Raw genomic sequence first — 18787 nt, forward strand, 5'->3', positions numbered from 1 at the left:
CTTTTTGCTGCTCCACAGGAGTCCATTATGTAACTGCTGGTGGCGGTGCATCCTGATTAGCCATTCAGGGAGCCTCAGAGGAGTTTTGGATAACTCTGCAGCCAAGAACTGGTTTTTAATTCCCTTCTTTTGTATAGATTCTGATCACTCAAATGGCTGGGTTTCATTGTTTAGCCACAGGATGCTTGCTCAAAAACACCTACACATGGTGCAGGAAGCTTGTCTGGGGTTCAGAGGAACTTTAAACGTCCATGTTCTGTGGAGTTCACGCTGCTCTGTTTTCCTTTCTTGTCTTCCTGGGGACCTGCTTCAGGCTCAAAACTCCAAATTTGTTGATTTTTTTTCTTTTTTCTTCTTAACAAGGGCATCTGGTAATAGACGGAAGCAGGAAGTTCCTTCCTTTTTTATGTAGAAGTGAACAGTGCTTTAAATTGAAAACAACCCCAACCATGAGCACTACAATTTTTTAGATATTTTTTTCTTCTCCTCGGGTGTTTAAAATTTTATATAAATTTTATATCACAGAAAACATGCTCAATAATGTTATTTTAATGCCATTTTGATGTGGTAACTAGGAGATAAACCGTATTGCCTTGAACAAGATCTGAAATTCAAAGGAAAAACCTTTCATAGTTTTCTGTCTTAAATGTTTGCTGCCTCCTCTTGCTGAGGAAGGAAGCTTCCCATAGGAACTTTTTATTGAAGATGGAAAAAAGATCCTTAAGTGCTTTTTCTCTAATGTTAGGCTGTTTTTTTTATATAATTTCTCTTTATTCCAGTTGAAATGCCTGTGGTCAATGGCTATATGGGGAGTGCTGCTGTGAGTACAGTGGGCTTTGTGATGCAGCATTTGTAGCTCATTTTGAGTAAAAGCTTCCACCTCCTCAGGGTAAACCTCCCCCAGAGAGCTCGTGAAGAGTGGTGATGTTTTATTAATTCTGCTGGTGGGGTTGTAATTGATCCAGCCTGGCAAGAGGGAGCAGCTGCTCAGCCCTGAGGTTCCTGTGCCCTGGCATCAGGTGCGTTTCAGAGCCCCCCAGGTGTGCAGCAGCCCTGGGGACAGCACAGGCTCCTTCCACATCTGGATTTCCAGCCAGTACAGCCACCTGAGGGTCTGGGATTTCCCCAGTCCCGGAGCTTGGTGCATATTCCAGACCTGTAGCAAAAGAGGGAAGGATGTCGCTGTTGCCAGGTGAGACACCTCATCTGTGCCTGCAGGTTTGGTTTTCCACCTGTGCAAATGTTCAATTATAGAAGGGAAAAGGCTGTGCCCCTCCCCTGTCCATTAAATGCAGCCCCCTGTGCCCAGTGCCAGTGTGGTCACTGTGCTGTGGCCCAGCCTGAGGGGACAGTTTTGCTCCTGGGAATGTTTCACTGGAGTAGATTGGGCTCAGCGGGCTCTGAGCGGTGATTCCCAGCCAGAGCCATGTTCCTCCCTCCTGAACTCAGGCAGCCAAACCAAGATCAAGCAGACATCACTTAGCACTCAGAATGGAGCAGTGTCAGCTTTAGAGTCGTAAGGTTCTGTTCCAAAGGCAGGCATCCTCCTGGGTTTGATGCCAGTGTGTCTCTGGGTTAGCTCGAGGCTTTGAACCTCTCCTTGGAGCACAGACAGTCCAGGAGGCTCCGTGAGGCAGAGCTGCCTTCCCCCATCAGCACTGAAGGCCTTGTTTTAAGCAGTCTCCTTTTAGCGATACCTCTGCTGTGACCAGGGGATGTTCAGTCCTTGTGGGTCCCCTCCAACTCAGAATATTCTGGGATTCTGGGTAAAAAACAGAGTCAAGGTCTGTAGCATTGTGAAATTCTGGAATCCCACCTGTGAATTTGCAAAGGCTGCTCAGCTCAGTAAGCTGGGTTCAGTAAGGCCAAGTGCAGGGACCTGCATTTGGGTCACAACAACCCCATGGGTTGTTCCAGGTGGGGGCAAAGTGACTGGAAAGCTGGAAAAGGACCTGGAGGTGTTGGTCAGCAGTGGCTGGACATGAGCCCAGGTGTGTCCAGGTGTGCAGGAAGCCAGTGGCACCTGGGCTGTCCCAGGACTGGGGTGGCAGCAGGACCACAGCAGTGCCTGTCCCCTGAGCTGGCACTGCTGAGGGACCTCAGGTGCTTTGTCCAGTTCTGGGCACCTCATGACAGGAAGGACATTGAGGGGCTGGAGCATGTCCAGGGAAGGGAACGGAGCTGGGAAGGGGCCGGAGCACCAGGAGGGGCTGAGGGAGCTGGGAAAGGGGCTCAGGCTGGAGCAAAGGAGGCTCAGGGGGGACCTTGTGGCTCTGCACAAGTCCCTGACAGGAGGGGGCAGCCAAGGGGGTCGGGCTCTGCTGGCAGGGAACAGGGACAGGAGGAGAGGGAACAGCCTCAGGCTGGGCCAGGGGAGGTTTAGGCTGGACATCAGCAGGAATTTCCCTATGGGAAGGGTGCTCAGGCCTTGGCAGGGGCTGCCCAGGGAGGTTTGGTGTCCAAGGAAGGCCCCGGGCATGGCACTGAGTGCTCTGGGCTGGGGACAAGGTGGGCATCGGGCACAGGTTGGACCCGATGATCTTGGAAGTCTTTTCCAACCTCAGTGATCCTGTAATAAATACAATCAATGTACACTAAGTTTTTCTTAGCACTATTTTTCCTTACAGTACTAACTCATCATCTTCCAGCCTGTTCTACAGGACACTTAACAGAAACATTTTTTTGTTAATTTCCCAGGATTATGTTGATAAAGAAAAGGCCATTGCCAAGGCTTTGGAAGACCTCAGAGCAAACTTCTACTGTGAGCTCTGTGACAAGCAGTATCAGAAGCACCAAGAGTTTGACAACCACATCAACTCTTATGACCATGCTCACAAGCAGGTAACCCAAGTGTTGACAGCACAGTTCATCATTTTGATGTTCATCGTGGTGGTTTTGTTTGTGGTTAATACTTGGAGTTTCCCTGGTGTATCTGTTTTCCTTACTGGTCCAGGAATAGGTTTTATGTTGCTGGATAAGATTTTTATGTCCATCATCCATTTAAAAACACAAAGCAACACAAAAACCCCAAACCCTGCTCCATGGCTGGCATCAAGGAGCCCCAATTCTGAAAGACCCACAGGCAGGAATGTGCTGGTGTTAAACTGGGGAGAGTGCACATGGATGTGGATGGCTCCCAGCTTGCTTTAGTTTAGTACAGCTTTGAGGAGTGATGATTCCCCACATGTGAACATTTTAGTACCTGAGTCTGTGTTCTGTCGAGTTACTGAAAACGGACTAGGAAATAATGGACTGTGTCAAAGGAGTCGGAAGAAAGGAGCACTTCCCAAATTCTGTAATTTTTGGGAGAAGGTGGATTCAGAGTCTCTGTGGAGCTGGCTTTTTTCCCAAGGTAGGGATGTACTGTAGTATCTGCAGGGTGCTTCATGCTGCACAGTAAATAATGGAAGTTCGTGTGTTAGCCTGATCTGTTTGACCATTTAAGCTGCTAAATGAGATGTAACTGCACAGCAGATAGCAGTGTTGGGCTCCTCCAGGGCTGAAAGGGCTCAGAGGAGGGGTTTGATGTTCCTAGTCATAAATTCTAACAACACAATCATCAAAATGCTGGTAACTCGAGGGAGGATGTGCTGTAGAGCTTGCAAAATAGCAGTGAACAAAATAGCTTAAAAACAGGAAGAGTTACGATTTTTGTGTGTGTGTGTATTAAGTGTAGGATATGACAGAGACTCTGCTTCGAACTAAGGGAGTCTTGCCAGGAATTCTCATGGTAGGGCAGTTGGGCTCTGTAAAAAAGAAAAGACTGAAGAGCAGAAATTCATTTATTCCCTTGGTTGTTGGGCAGAGGGGTGGTTTTGGCCAAGCTCAGTCGTGACACCTGAGAGCAGAGAACTTCCTTGGAAGGTTTCCGTCAGCTTGGCTGAAACCCGAGCGCACTGACCTGCATTTATCTGGGAGGTGGAAGGACCTGTTTGTGTCACATTCCTGGTGTGCTGATGCCGTGGGATTCCGTGAACTCCTGCTCCAACCCTCAGTGACTAATGGGGCACTGACGTGAGGCTGGCCAGGCTCAGAGCTCTTCCAGCAGCTGGAGATGCTGTGGAGGAGGAAACCAACCTGTGGAAAGCAATAAAAGGAGTCATCAGCAGGAGTGGCCTGAGAGAAAAATGTCTTGTGCACACACAGGGTGGGGTCATCTCATCAGGAGAAAGAATTTGGAGGTTGCTTGGTACTGCTGATTATTTTGAGAGGAATTACGTTCTTGGATAATTCCATCCATTGCAGTCACTTCAGGCAGGCTTTGGAGAAAATGAACCTCCAAACTCTAGCTGCATCACCCAGCATTAATTTCTAGTTACAGAGGGATTTAAACAAAGAAGCAATCATGCTTTGCTTAGGGAAAAAATTGCTTGTCCAGCTTTGTCGGGCTGAAATGTGTGTGACCTCGCTGGGTCAGTGTACAGGGAGTGAGCTTGAAACCCCCGAGACTGAATGAAGGTGAATTTGCATAAGTAACATTATCTCACTGCTCTGCTCCCTTCTGCTCAAGGGAGGCTCATTTCGAGCAGTCCAGGATAAATTTTAAAGAAGTTAAAAGAAAAAAAGCTGTGCTTTTGATATGTTGCACGTTGATGTTTTATAGTTTGTCTCTTTGGACAAGAAGGCGAGGTTGCAGAAAGGTGAGCCTAAAGTTTTTGAGGAAAAATGTGAACTTCTCCTAAAAGTAGGCCATCAGTTGGCTTTCTTGGAAAGAAAGGCCACTACAGTATCTTAGTTACAGCAACCCAGCTTGGTATACATTATCTGCAATATTTTGTTGTCTCAGTGGTAATTTTTGAGGCAACAGAGCTCGGTTTTGCCTTTTTCTTGGCTCAGTTTCCACAGCATTTTTGCTTTTTAAGTATTTTTAGTTCCACATCCCCCTGACGTTGAAGTGTTTGCTTATCCCTCTGTGGCTCAGCGAGCATTAGGCTGTCCCTGTAAATAGATGTTCCATCCTCAGATCCCTTTCCACTCCCGAGTTATAAAGACACTGTCTTGTATTCCAGGAAGGAACTCGGGATTATTGCCCAACAGGGATGATAGGTAAGTGTATTGATCCCAACCGGATAAATTTTGGACCCACCAAAATTGTGTCAACACCAAACAATTAAAGGGGAGGTTTATTCTCTTTATTTCCTGCCTATCCTGGTTTCATAGAGCATTTGACTATGTCTCAATCAACCTCAACACCAAGGTTCTCTCCGAAAGGCAGCATTTCCTTATCTGGGAAAAGAACCTTCCATTTATTCTCCCAAACCGTTGGCCTGTTCCAGTCACTCTGTTTTAGCCATGGTGTTGGAGGTGTGCAGTGTTGTTCTGGAGCTGTTTTTAATTAGGTTGGCACTTGAGATGAGAAGTGCAGCTGTTTTAAAGACCAGTCGCCCTCTGGTCAGCACGTGGCCTGTCCTTCTCAGGGGGCTGAAAGCAGCTGGAGTGGGTGCAGGTGGCCCTGCAGGAGGGACAATAAGCTCAGTTCTCTCACATACCCTTCAGGGAGCAACTGCAAAAGGCTGGATCTCATAACTCCTTGTACAGCTGCTGGTGTCTTTAGTGGTGGTTTTTTTTAGCTGTAGGATTTTGATCTTGAAGGCCTGCTAGGTTATGAAGGGCCCCACTTGTGATGGTGCCCAGTCCTGACAGTCAACAGCGTAATAATAAGTAATAATTAACAGACAAAAGGTGGCAAATGTAGAAAGAAAACTTCTGCAGCTAACAAGGAGCTTGGGTAGTGGGGATGGACCCAGTGTATATCCCTGGGAGGGTTCAGCCCCAGGGCCAGGGGCTTGGAGCAGCCTGGGATAGTGCAGGGTGTCCCTGCCCATGGCAGGGGGTGGAACGAGGTGATCTTAAAGATCTTTTCCAAGCCAAACCAGTCTGTGATTCTGTGATTTTTGTGCTGCTTTCCTGCAGATCCACAGTGTCCTGATCCTTGGGAGCACCCACAGTCCTAGAACACTCTGGCCTCAGTGGGAATGTGTCCTTAAGGCATTACACCTGTGAGGGCTCTTTATTTGGTTTGGGGTTTTGACATCAAGATAAAAACCCCGTGTTAGATCTGTGTGAAGATGAGTGCGAGCCTCTTATCTGGGTTGTGCCCAGTCTGTGTATTCATATCAAATAAACCTGGATGTGCAGGGCCCAGCACCTGGAGCAGCCTGCAGGAGTTGTTATGGTTGGAATTACCTTGTGTGTCAGTTATGTAGCATTTACAGTCAGCTTTTACTCTGGGGGGGGTTTTAACAATCCAAGAGCTTGGAGAATCTCACACCATCACCTCGTTCTGCTCGTGTGCCTGCTGAGGGCTCGAGCTGTTTACTGAGTCAGTGACCCAACAGAATGAAAACATTCCCCTCTGCATTCCCTGTGAAAAACAAAAGCGTTCCTGAGTGAACCTGTGCCAGGTTCCCTAGGAGAACACAAACCAGCATTGAAATGCAGGCTTTTATGTAGCTGCTTTTTTCCCCTAAGTGTGTGGTGTTTGGGAGGTGCAGGTGATTAATTCTGCGTAGATTCTCTTTGTAAAAGGACAAAGGGAATGTATTCCATAAAGAAGTTCTTTGGGAAAGAGGGTGGAACTAAGAACTGAAAGTATAGGTGAACAGTTCTCTTTGTGCCCTAATTAGCTGCATCTTTGCTTCTCCTGCCCGAGGGGGAGGAATCTGTTCAAGCACAATAAAATTACCAAAACAGTCACTGCCGGGGTTGAGGAATACTCTGAATGCAAACCCTGAACTTTATGTTTTGGGGAGACTTGGGATTTCCAAAACTTTGGGCCTCCAAGCACAGCTTGAGTGGAGAAGACTGAGGAGGGAATCTCTGAGGTACTTGGTGTTACATGGGAGGTTCTTCTACTCCAGAGATGCTTTACCCTCAGAAAACCCATCAATTAACAATAAAGGGGCTACAAGAGAACTGAGGAGGGACTTTGGGCAAGGGCATGGAGTGATAAACAAAGGGGAATGGATTTAACTAAAAAGGGAGTAGGTTTGGATTAGAGATGATGAGGAAATTCTCCCCAGTGAGGGTGGGGAGGCCCTGGCACAGGGTGCCCAGAGCAGCTGTGGCTGCCCCTGGATCCCTGGCAGCGTCCCAGGCCAGGTTGGATGGGGCTTGGAGCACCCAGGACAGTGGGAGGTGTCCCTGCCATGGCAGGGGGTGGCATTGGGTGGGCTTTAAGGTCCCTTCCAACCCAACCCATTCTATATTTTTCTTAACCCAGCTAAGAAAAATATTGATTCCTTCCAGGGAGGAAATTAAGATGAAATAAAACAGCATTTGCAAGCCATTTCCCCTCTGTTCTTTTCACTTCATTTATGAGCGTGCAAAGAATGTTGATGACCAAAGATAAGCCAGGCTTGTGTTCTCACTTCAATAAAACGATCGAGGTTGCCATCCTTTGAGCTTGTGTTTAATGGTGTCGTTCACTCCCAGAAGCTTTTGGGGCAAAGAATCGAGCAGACATCAAAAGTTCAAAAAGCCAGAAATCTGCTGGCTCAGAATGAAAAGTACATGATTATTACTTTATTTTATGTGGGTTGGAAGAGAGACATGAGAACAATGGCAGGGGAGGAGGGGGCTCTGATGTCATGGGAGCTGCCTCCTGTCTCGAGCCCCAGAGATGGATCTGCTCTGACCCATCCCAATATGAGGTTTGGCATGAAAGTCTCACATCTCCAGGTCTGGTGACACGGTGTGACAGTGCTTTTGTCTTGTGAGAACAACAGGGGCTCTTTCTGCTCTGCACTTCTGGGCAAAGAATGTCTCTCCATGGGCCTCAGTTCAGTGATGCTGTTTGGCTTTTTCACCTTAAACAGAGAAAATCCATTTACTGCTGGTCCTGAGCCTGTAAAGCTCTGCAGCCCAGCTGGGTACTGGGGAGGTCTTAGCTGGTACCATCTCATCAGCAGAATCTGGTGTGTGCTGAGTTTTTTCATGGCCCCAAGGCTGCCAGAGCTCCAGGAGCATTTGGACAACACTCTCAGGCACAGGGTGAGATTGTTGGGGTGTCTGTGCAGGGCCAGGAGTTGGACTGGATGATCCTTGGGGGTTCCTTCCTACTTAGGACATTCCATGATGATCAGTGGTTTTCCTGTTGCATCAGTTCCTGATTCCCCCTCCTTGATTTCCCCACTTTGCTGTGCCTGGGATGGGCTCTCAGGAGCTTTTCAGTGGTGCTGTGGCGCAGCGGGTTTAAGGTGATTTGTGAGAATTGGAAGGTACTGGTGGTGGTTGCCACTTTGGCCCCTCCTGAGCCGTGCAGGACTGGGAAATAATCCAGCACTCCAGCCTCTTTGTGCTGGAGTCCAGAGGTAGCTGCAGATTTGATACCACACCTGCTCTTTAGGAGCTCGACTTGCACTCCTGTGGAAATGTGGAGACGAGTTCAGAATTTTGGTAGAAACAAGGCTGGAAACTTAAAATACCATTCTTTGTTCCAAAGCTGAGGGGGGTGGTGGCTATTAATAAACCCCAGGAAGGCTGGAGGTAGCAAAGCACTGCCTACAGCATGTGGAAATCTGGAGAAATTTTATGTAAGTGCTGGTGATTTGTGTCACTGCTGGTCACTGCAGCGTGGCCCTTTTGGCAGCTGAAGTAATAAACCAGCAGAATATTCCTTGGCTTTATGGTCCCCGTGATCCTCCAGTCTGAAAAGACATTGCTGCTTAGATAAAGTGCTGCTTCCTCAGAAAACACACTGCCCACGGAGGAAAAAAATGCCCCTTAATTTTGAAATCCTGTGGTAGCATGAAGCATGTATTTGATTTCATACAGGTTTGGTGGCTCTAATCCTGTTGAAAAAATCATTGTCTTGCTAAGCACAGTGGGAAGAATTAAAAAGGGAGGGTTCACCCCAAAATTATGAGTTCCCAGGGCTCCTTTTAGAGGGGAGAAGCTCCCTGAGGATGGTTGAGTGGCTGTGTTAAATCCTTGCTGGAATTTCTCCGTGGTGCTGGGGAAAGGGCAGTTCCATGCCCATCCAGCCTCGCTCACACCCACACATATGGTGCGGTCCAAAAAGTCGTTTAGAGATTTTGGGGGATTAGAATAACAAACACTCTCCTCAGGATTAGATGGAAATTTCTTTAGTGTAAACTGAGCTTAAATATCTGTTTAGTTCAAATGATTTCCTGAGCAGGCTGAGACCTGGAGTGTGTGAGCAGCATCTCAGTGCTCCACATGCTCCCTTCACCCTGTGAACTTGTACTTCAGGCTTTGGATTGCTTCCTCCCAGTCAGGACTGGGGAGCAGGGTGGGCATGGCTGTAGTGAACTGGTTATCCACTCTTTGAGGGGATGAATCACTGGATTCGGTGACATATTTGAAACAATAAGTGAGGGCAGAGTTAGAGGTTATTTTGAAAAGTTCTGGGTATTTTTCATTCCTGCAGCAGGTTGTTCTTACAGATGAGCAGTGTGGGCTCCTGTTTTCCCCCCTTTCCCTACCCCAGGATGCATTTAGGGAAGATAATGCAGTCCAGCCAGGTCTCTTGCAGACTTTGAGTCGTTTCTGGTGAAAGGTGTGTTGGTTTAGGTCAGTCTAAGAAGCTGAGCCATGTTCTGTTCAGTATTTTACATTCCCGAGGAGCTGGCATGGTGCATTTGTGGAGCTTTTCTGTCCTGTACTTCCCCAGCAAGACCCTTTTTCCTCCTGACTCCTGTGTGACAAAAAGAAACTCAGCCTTGAGATCTCTTGGTCCTTTGTAAAACCGGACCAACTCTTCCCCAGTTTTGGAAGTACCAAATTCTCAGCAGTCTTGACACCAGGGCCAGTGGTTTGTCATCCTAAAGGGCCCGGGTTTGGGTGCAGCTGGGAGTTGCTCTGGTGCATATTCTGGACTTACAGTGCTTTGGGGTAGTTCATTTGCTTCACACCTCTAAATTGGAAGTGTTGAGAGTGGGAGGTTTGGGGGAACAGAGACACACAAAGGTCAGCGTTTAATAATGGGCGTTTAATTCTGTCTGCATTCAAATTGCCACGTAATGGAGGCAGGAGAGCTTGAGGGCAGCTGCATTGTTCCTAACAGCTCTGAGCCCAATTTGTGTCCCGGGGGTGATCAGGACCATGCCTGGGGGCACAAGGGGCTCTGAGTGCACCAGTTGCACCTTCCTCTGGAGAGGAAAAGGTCACAGTTCATGTCTGGTGTAAATAGCTGGGTCATGCTTTTTTCCAAATGGATGAGTGATCTCGAGACTTGGCATCAGCCCCCATTAAATAGTTTTGTCAGCTGTTGGTGGCTGTAACTTCCTGGAGCATTTCAGACACGCTTTCGAAATCAGCATGAAAAAGCTGATAGCATTGCTCCATCCATCTATTTTATTTTCTTTCCTTCCTCTTGGAAAAAAATTTACTCTTCAACATTTAACATACACCACAAAACCCTTGAGCCCTTTACTTGTCCTGGTGAAAGTAGCTCTGCTGTTCCAGGTGGGATCATTGCTGTGTCCGTGCGTGTCTGTGTGTGTCCCCCTGCTCCAGCCCCCAGCTCGGTCCCGTGGCTCCGCTGGCTCCGCTCCCGCTCTGTAGAATAGCTGCCACACTCCCCCACAGCTCTCTAGTAATGCTTGCTTGGTTTTTTTTTTCTCTCTTCCACTCTTGTTATATTTTTACTTTCTTTTTTTCTTTGTGATGTGACGTTTTCAGCTGATGTATTGAAAGCAAACCCTTCTAATTTGGGAGTCCAGATCACAAGAGTGAGTTTCTTTCTACTGGTGTCTGTACTTGTATCTTTTTTGTGTGTCCTCCCCTCTGATTTTGGTAACAATCAACCACATTTAGTAAATACAATTAGGTAAGAGAATCCTCTGTCTTGTCCAATCTCCCCCTTTTTCACAAAGCAATGTTCTCTTTACATTGGGCCAGCTTAATTCCTCTAATTTGAGCTTTGGGTTGGTTTCCAGATCCACTGTTTCTGTGTGTGGCAGTCTGACTGTGCTCCAGGAAAGAGGCAGAGTCAGCCAGCCAGAAGTATTTAGAATTCACCAGTGATTTGTACATCCTGTATAAGAATTGTTCCAAAGTGACTCCTGCTCTGAGTCCCGTTAGTCTCTCAGGCCCTTCACGAAATGCCTGAAAAACATGAAACTTTTTCCAAAAGCTGAGTACAGGATGCGTTCTGGAACTGGGCCTTTTGAAAGGGTTTTGAATTGTGCACTAAAAAAGAACAATGAGTCCCTTTAGGATGGTGGAGGTCTGTCTTTGTTGCTTTCTGTTACTTAAACTTCTGTAGAGCACTCTAAAAAAATGTTGTGAATATCCATATATATTCCAAGGAAAACCAGCAGCCTCTTCTCCTAGTGCTCTGAGACAAGGACTTTCCAAAATGTTCTGAAGTCTTGGATGTTTATTTTCTATTAGAATTGGCTACCTAGACTTCATCAGTGATGTTAGGATGTTTGAAATTCCTTGGGTTTGGGTTTGCTCCCTCATGATAAGATTCTGGGGAACTTGGTGCTTCTGCCCCCCAAAGTATTCAACCCCAAGAGTCCCTCCTGCCTTTAGAGCAGTTTGTTTCTTAGAGACCCTCAGAACTACTGTCAGGAAAACAAGTAACTGGTTGTGGTGTATGTTGTATTCTGGATTTGCTCATGAAATCATTTGCATGGGATTTTTGGCTCCTTCTCCAATGTAATGGTACATTGCTTTTGTCAGATGTCATTCCTGGGTACCTCTGGCTATCAACCAGCTAATCCCTCCTGTCCTTTGGCCCGTGCTCTTGACTCGTGTCATGCACTGTTTGTCAAGTACATCTGCACCCTGCAAGAGCAGCAAAGTAAACAATCCTTCTTCTTTTCCCCTTTTCCTTCCAGAATTTGCTTGTTGCTTCGAAATCAGCTTTGTTGTCCATGCAAAAGAAAATCGGTAATGTTGATTGGAAAGGGGTATACACAGAACTTGAAGTCATAGCCAAAAGTGACCACCAGTTGTCTTTTCCTTCAGCTGCTGGGAGGATGGCAATGTGCTCCATGGGGTTTGTTGAGCTAAGATGCTGTTGCTCCATCCTGGCTCAATAAATGTCCCTGGGGAGGGGCTTGACACCGCAGTTTCCAGTGCTACAGCAAAGAGCTGCTCTTGGATAAACCACAAACAGCTTTGATCTGATCCGTCCCTGCTTTCTTTTGCCTCAGAGGTTGAAAGATCTCAAGCAAAGGGAATTTGCTCGCAATGTCTCGTCGAGATCCCGGAAAGATGAGAGGAAGCAGGAGAAAGCCCTGCGGCGCCTACATGAGCTGGCTGAGCAGAGGAGGCAGCCTGAGTGGTGAGTCCGGGTGGTCCCCAGCACCCCTGGAGCCCAGGGGCTGCAGCCCTGGGCTGGGCTGGCATTCCTGCTCTGGGATACTGCGCAGGTTTTGAGAGCAAAGCTTCACACTGGTGTTTGGGGCTCATGCTGTGGTTTTGGTAGGAGCAAATTCACTAAACCGATCATGCAGAGCATCCCCAAATTTCTTTATCCAGCAATACATTTTCTTCAGGAATTTAATATTATTAAAAACTTCGAGTGGCTGTATAATGATATTTTAATACATGTATCTGGGTACAAGAGCGCTTGAACTGTGTGAGATTGTCTCAGCTGAGGGCTGGATCCTCCTTCAGAGGGACAGGGACACCAGTCAGCTGTGTTCTCTCTCTCCCTGTTCCACAGTGCTCCTGGAAGTGGGCCCATGTTCAGGACCACCACGGTGGCTGTGGATGAGGAAGGTGGAGACGACGATGATTCCGCAGCCAACAGCGGCTCCTTCATCCAGACGAGCTCCGGCCAGGCTACGGAGATGACCACGGACAGAGGCTTCCTGAACACTGGACAAGGCACTGTGATGCCAGGCCAGACGCCCGCCCAGGGGGCACAGGCCATCAGCTTCGGCATTAAGAGCTCTCTGGGAGCTCCCCTGCAGAAGATCGGGGTGTCCTTTTCCTTCGCCAAGAAGACCCCAGTGAAGCTGGAGACCATCGCTTCTGTTTTCAAGGACCACGGGGAGGAGTCCAATTCTGCAGATGGGGCAAAAGGTGATGAGAGGGGCTCCTCGGAGGCTGGCAGCCTGCAGAAATCCGGGGAGGGTGAAGGCACCAATAATTCTGATGGCAAGGCGGAGGACGATGACCAGCACGACAAGGACAGCGGGGCTCTGGCAAGCACCTTATCCAAACTGAAGAAGATGAGGCGAGAAGATGGACCAATGGCCGTGGAACCCGAATATTACCACTACATCCCCCCAGCCCACTGTAAAGTAAAGCCCAACTTTCAATTCCTGCTTTTCATGAAGGCTACTGAGCAAACAGAAGCTGAAAATGTGAACAAAAAAAACGCGCACGAAGTGAAAAAGGGGAGTTCCCCCAAACCCAAACCAGGCAAGCACACGGAAAAGCCTGCTGAGAGCACGGGGCAGCAGAAGGAGCAAAGTACTACTGAAAGTGCAGCTCAGCAGGGCAAAACGGAACGAAAAGACATCCCAGAGAATGAAAATACACAGGAGAGCAAACACCTTCCAGAGAGCAACCCCCCTGAGCCAGACACTGCTAAAGAAGCTCCTCCTCCTGCCTTGGGCTGCAGAGATGGCTCTGAGGGACCAAAGCACCCCACAGGACCTTTTTTCCCTGTTCTGAGTAAGGATGAAAGCACGACGCTGCAGTGGCCTTCAGAGCTGCTTATCTTCACCAAAGCTGAGCCCTCTGTGTCCTACAGCTGCAACCCCCTGTACTTCGACTTCAAGCTCTCCCGGAACAAGGATGCAAAAGGGAAAGGGGCAGAGAAATCCAAGGATCTAGGGGGACTTTGTAAAGACAACACTCAGAGCACAGAACCTGGTGAGGTGAGCAAAGCCAAGGAGGCTGAAAGTGTAGGGAACAGTTCTGCTCAAAAAATGGAGAACAAATCCCAGGGCAAGCAGGAGTCCGGTCTGGGAGGTGTCGGTAAGGGAGAGGGGGAGGACAGCAGTAAGAGCATAACAGGTAAGAGTAAATCTGGAAGGTCCCATAAACACAAAAAGAAAAAGAAGCACAAAAAGTCCAGCAGACACAAACGCAAACACAAGGAGGAAGCTGAGGAGAAGGCCCGGAAAGCTGAGCTGGGGGAAGAGAAACCCAAGAAACGGAAAAGGCACAGGCACAAAAAAGGTAAATCCTCCCTTTCAACAGAGTCAGACCGGGCACTGAAACCTGAACTCTCCGAAGACTGCAGCCATTTCCAGAAGAAAAAGCGATGCTCCCAGGAGTTCCAGAGGAAATCCCTGTCTGCTGAGGAGGGGAGCAGCAGTAAAAAAGAGGACGGAGGTAACTCCTGCCAAGAGCATGGCAGCAAAAAACACAAGGCTGAGCTTCTACAGGTGCCTGGTGTGAGGAGGCGCTGCCCGGCTCTGTCCCAGGCCCGGAGCGGCCGCCAGAGCCGGCAGAGCAGCGGCGACGACGACAGCGACGAGGGCTCCCCCGGCAAGCACTGCCGCCAGAAGTCCCCGTCGCAGTACAGCGACGACTACGACTCGGGCAGCGAGCACTCGCGCAGCCGCTCCCGCTCGGGCCACAGGCACTCCTCGCACAGGTCCTACTCCAGCAGCTCGGACGCGTCCTCAGAGCACAGCCGCTACAGCCGCCGCAGGAGCTACTCGGAAGACAGCTACAGCGACTACAGCGACCGCTCCCGCTGCCACTCCAAGCGCTCCCAGGACTCGGAGGATGACTCCGACTACAACAGCTCAAACCACCGCTCGAAGCGGCGCAAATACTCCTCGTCAGAAGATGACTACAGCTCGAGCAGGAGCAGGTCCAGGAGCCGGAGCAGGAGCCGAACCCACCCTCGAGGCAGGTCGAGATCGAGGAGCCGGGGCAGGAGCCGCAGCAGCAGCTGCAGCCGCAGTCGCAGCAAGAGGAGGAGCCGCAGCGTGACGGGCCGGAGCTGGAAGCGCAGCCGCAGCTACAGCCGGGACCGCAGCCGCAGCACCCGCAGCCACTCGCAGAGGTCCCTGTCCCGGAAGGGCTCGCGGGGCCACGAGAGCCCCGAGGAGCGAAGGTCTGGCAGAAGGGACTTCATCAGGTCCAAGATCTACCGCTCCCAATCTCCCCACTATTTCCGGACAGGCCGAGGTGAAGGGTCACTGCTGAAGAAAGAGGATTGCAAAGGAGAGGATCTGAAAGGATCTGGCTCCCTCTCCCAGAACAGCAGCGGCTCTGGCATGGGGCGGGCCTCGGAAGGAGACTGCAGTCCTGAGGAGAGGAACTCTGTCACTGCAAAGCTGCTCCTGGAAAAGGTGCAGTCCAGGAAGGTTGAGAAGAAGCCCTGTGTCACTGATGAGATGCTGTCAGGGGCAAACAAGGTGGGCATAAAGCTCAAAGATCCTCCCCAGGGCTACTTTGGCCCCAAACTGCCTCCTTCCTTAGGCAACAAACCAGTTCTCCCTTTAATTGGGAAGCTGCCAACCATTCGGAAGCCAAATTCCAAAAGATACGAGGAGTCTGGCTTGGAGAGGGGCGAGGAGCAGGAGCTGTCGGATGCTGAGGATGGTTCCCAAGGCATGGAGGAGGGTCAGCTGGCTGGCCAGTCTCTCCTGGAAGATGTGGTGATGGTAATTCAGGACAAACCTCTGGATGAGCAGAAACGTGATGAAGCTGCTGTGGAGATGCCGTCCCTTCCCCTGGACGCGCCGGCGCTCCCCGAGTGCTTTGGCTCCGGAGACCTGGTCGTGCCACACAACTTCCTCTCGGATCCAAGCGATGGTGACGGGCCGGAGCCTATGGACGGGGGCAACCAGCCAGTCCCAGTGGAAACCAGTATGATGCCCTTAGTTCCAGATGTTGAGCACTTTCCTGGCTACGTGCCTCAGAGTGGGGAGCCGAGCATGGAAGGGGATCGGGAAGGGGCAGAAGATTCCTCTCTAGCCCCGCTGGAGAGCCAGCCCATCACCTTCACCCCCGAGGAGATGGAGAAGTACAGCAAGCTGCAGCAGGCAGCCCAGCAGCACATCCAGCAGCAGCTGCTGGCCAAGCAAGTCAAGGCCTTCCCCGCCTCAGCCGCCCTGGCGCCGGCCGCACCCGCGCTCCAGCCCATCCACATCCAGCAGCCGGCGGCGGCGTCAGCCACGTCCATCACGACGGTGCAGCACGCCATCCTGCAGCACCATGCTGCTGCCGCCGCCGCCGCCATCGGCATCCACCCCCACCCGCACCCGCAGCCCCTCGCTCAGGTCCACCACATCCCCCAGCCACACCTGACACCCATTTCCTTGTCCCACCTGACCCACTCGATTATTCCGGGGCACCCCGCCACGTTCCTGGCCAGCCATCCCATCCACATCATTCCGGCGTCCGCCATCCACCCGGGCCCCTTCACCTTCCACCCGGTCCCTCACGCTCTCTACCCGACCCTCCTGGCTCCCAGGCCTGCGGCAGCTGCTGCTGCCACAGCCCTGCACCTCCACCCCCTGCTGCACCCCATTTTCTCAGGACAGGACTTGCAGCATCCACCCAGCCATGGCACATGAAGGACAAAATGAAGGAACCTCGGAGGAAGGAGAATATTTGGTGTTTTGGGAAGGGGTTGGAGTCGAGCCAGTGGGCAGGTGAGGCCTGAGCACTTCCTTTCACTCTTGAGCAGCCAAAGAAGCCGAGGCTGGAGGGCTGGGCTGTTGGCTGTATCCACGCCCAGGGATGTCTTGCTCTGACGCCTCCGTGCACGCAGCAGCACCGCTCCAGAAGAACCATTTCACCTTTGGAACAGCGAGACACTTGGAAAAGCTTTTTTCCCCTGGATTCTTACACTTGGTCATCTTCCTTCTGCCACCTTGTATATGATAAATGAAGTTTCATACACACTAATAGGTTCTCTAAAAATCCTTTTAATGAGGTCATCTAATTAAGATAGCATGATTGAATCCGGCTTGTAATCAGCAATGGAACATCGGGAGCTGTCGGCTGTGGAGGGGCTGGAGGCCTCAGTTTTCAGGCATTGCAGGAGGTTCCTTGGCCCCCGTCACTGCACACGTGGGTTTTTCTTGGTGAGAGCAGCAAAGGTGGAAGTAAGATCTTGGTGTAAAGAGGAGGAGGAGCTCTGTGTGTGTGCCCAGAGCTCCCATCCTTCTCCATCCTGCATCCGCGTTCTCCCGTGCCAGGACATGCCTGGATATCCCAGACTGGAGAGGTGTTCTCCGGGTAGGGATTGGGATTCCAGTCTGGGCTTTGACCAGTCTTCTCCTGAAAGGGGGAAAAACTCACTCTGAATTCCATCTTCTGTGGTATTGGGAAAGAAGCACTGGGATGGGAGAGAGGAGGAAAATCCTGTTAGGAATTGAAGCAGTACAGAGGACAGGGGAGTGTGGCCGGGGTGTAAAGCGTGTTCTTTCCTCTGTAACACTGATGGTTTCCTTATTAATTTATAGGATTTTTTTTTTTTATGTAAAGAATTGCACTGAACTCTGTAAACAAAGATGCTGCTTTTTGTAGCTCCTATCAAAGGTTACATTTGTAGTATATCGCAATAATATTTTTTACAGCCAGTTCTTAGTGGTACCTGTTCTGGTGGCTTCTGTGTAAATATGTTTGCTGTAGGTGACCCAAGACACTTGTAAAGGTTCAATTTATAGTTTCAGCTAGATGCAGAACAACTAAGCATGTATATTTTATCAAGCTCATGTATTTTTGAAGTTTTTATGTACTATAAAATGTAAAAACAAAAAAAAATTCCTCATTTAGAATTTTGCAGAAGAAAAAAACCCAACAGGTGAGACTTGGGCAAGGTGAGGGGTGTGGGGGTAGCAGTGACTCTGCAGGTAATGCTGCGTTCCTCCCTGCCATAGGAATGGGCACTGGAGCAGCCTGGGGAGCAGCAGGAATTCGGGCTGCTCCCAGAGTACACATTGCCCTTTTTACCCGTTTTTCCTTTCCTTTTCCTCCCCTTTGGAGGAGGCTGGTGCAGGGGGAGCCTTGGGACTGTTCCCATCCCACACACAGGGTCACCCCGAGTTACTTACTCCATAAGGGATTTCCCTGTTCTCCCAGCATGGCCCCGGCTGCAGGTGGCACTGCCCGTGGGAGCTGCCCCCTCCCAGCGCAGGGGCTGAGCTGCTGCTGTCCCCTCTCACCGGGCACTGTGGCTGTCACAGCCCTTGGGGCACCACCGCTGGAGGGAGGGATTTCAGAGCAGTGGGGGGACACGGTGACATCCGTGTCCCTTTCCTTGTCCCCTTCCCCATCCTCATCTTCCCTGTCCCCTCCTGGAGCACAGCATGAGACCAGGCAGAGTCAAAGGCTCAAAACCCCCTGAGCTCCCTCACTGTGTAAACGAGAAATTGGAGCAGGTCAGAGTGACAGCAGTCACAAAAAAGGGACTCAATTTCCTGTAAATAGCGAACAATTCAGTGTTACTGTCAGAGCTGAGCTTCGTAGGGCTCCGTGTCCCAGCCCTGTCACGCTGTGGGCAGGGATTGTTTTTGGACTTCAGGATAGCGCTAAAATAATTAACCTGTCATTACTTAACGAGCATAAACAGACTGTATTTAACTTTGTCACATAAGATATATATATAAATATATATATATGCTGTAAAATGAGGGGAAAAAACCTTTCTAATAAACCAATGATTTGTGGAAAAAAATGGGATGGTTTGTGGTGGTGTGGAGTTGCTGTGTAGAGCACCAGCCCCTCCTTTCCTAACCAAAGGCCCTGGTTTGGTTACAGGGAAAAAATCCAAACCCCTGCATGCCAGCAGGGTCGTCGGGGTCCAGGGTGCCACCTGCCCTTCCCTGGCGGTAGCCCTGGAAGGAGGTGGCTGATGAGGGATGGTGCGGAAGTGCTGAAAGAAACG

At 50.0% G+C, this 18787-nt stretch overlaps 1 protein-coding gene across 12 annotated transcripts in view; it reads left to right on the forward strand.

The window, feature by feature from the left end:
- Positions 1-18577, forward strand: part of GPATCH8 (G-patch domain containing 8) — a 56429-nt gene extending 37852 nt beyond the window's left edge. For 10 of the 12 annotated variants that reach the window (XM_048314134.1, XM_048314108.1, XM_048314118.1 and 7 more), the window contains 5 exons: positions 2698-2841; positions 5010-5046; positions 10645-10694; positions 12129-12259; positions 12644-18577. In XM_048314134.1, the coding sequence (XP_048170091.1) occupies positions 2698-2841; positions 5010-5046; positions 10645-10694; positions 12129-12259; positions 12644-16469 (4188 nt within the window). In that variant the 3' untranslated portion in view covers positions 16470-18577. The remainder of the gene's footprint in view (positions 1-2697; positions 2842-5009; positions 5047-10644; positions 10695-12128; positions 12260-12643) is intronic. The other 2 variants (XM_048314175.1, XM_048314144.1) reach the window with 1 other exon arrangement.
- The last annotated feature ends 210 nt before the right edge of the window (positions 18578-18787 follow it).

This window comes from Corvus hawaiiensis, chromosome 1, assembly GCF_020740725.1.
Source record: "Corvus hawaiiensis isolate bCorHaw1 chromosome 1, bCorHaw1.pri.cur, whole genome shotgun sequence".
In the NCBI taxonomy this organism is placed as follows: domain Eukaryota; kingdom Metazoa; phylum Chordata; class Aves; order Passeriformes; family Corvidae; genus Corvus; species Corvus hawaiiensis.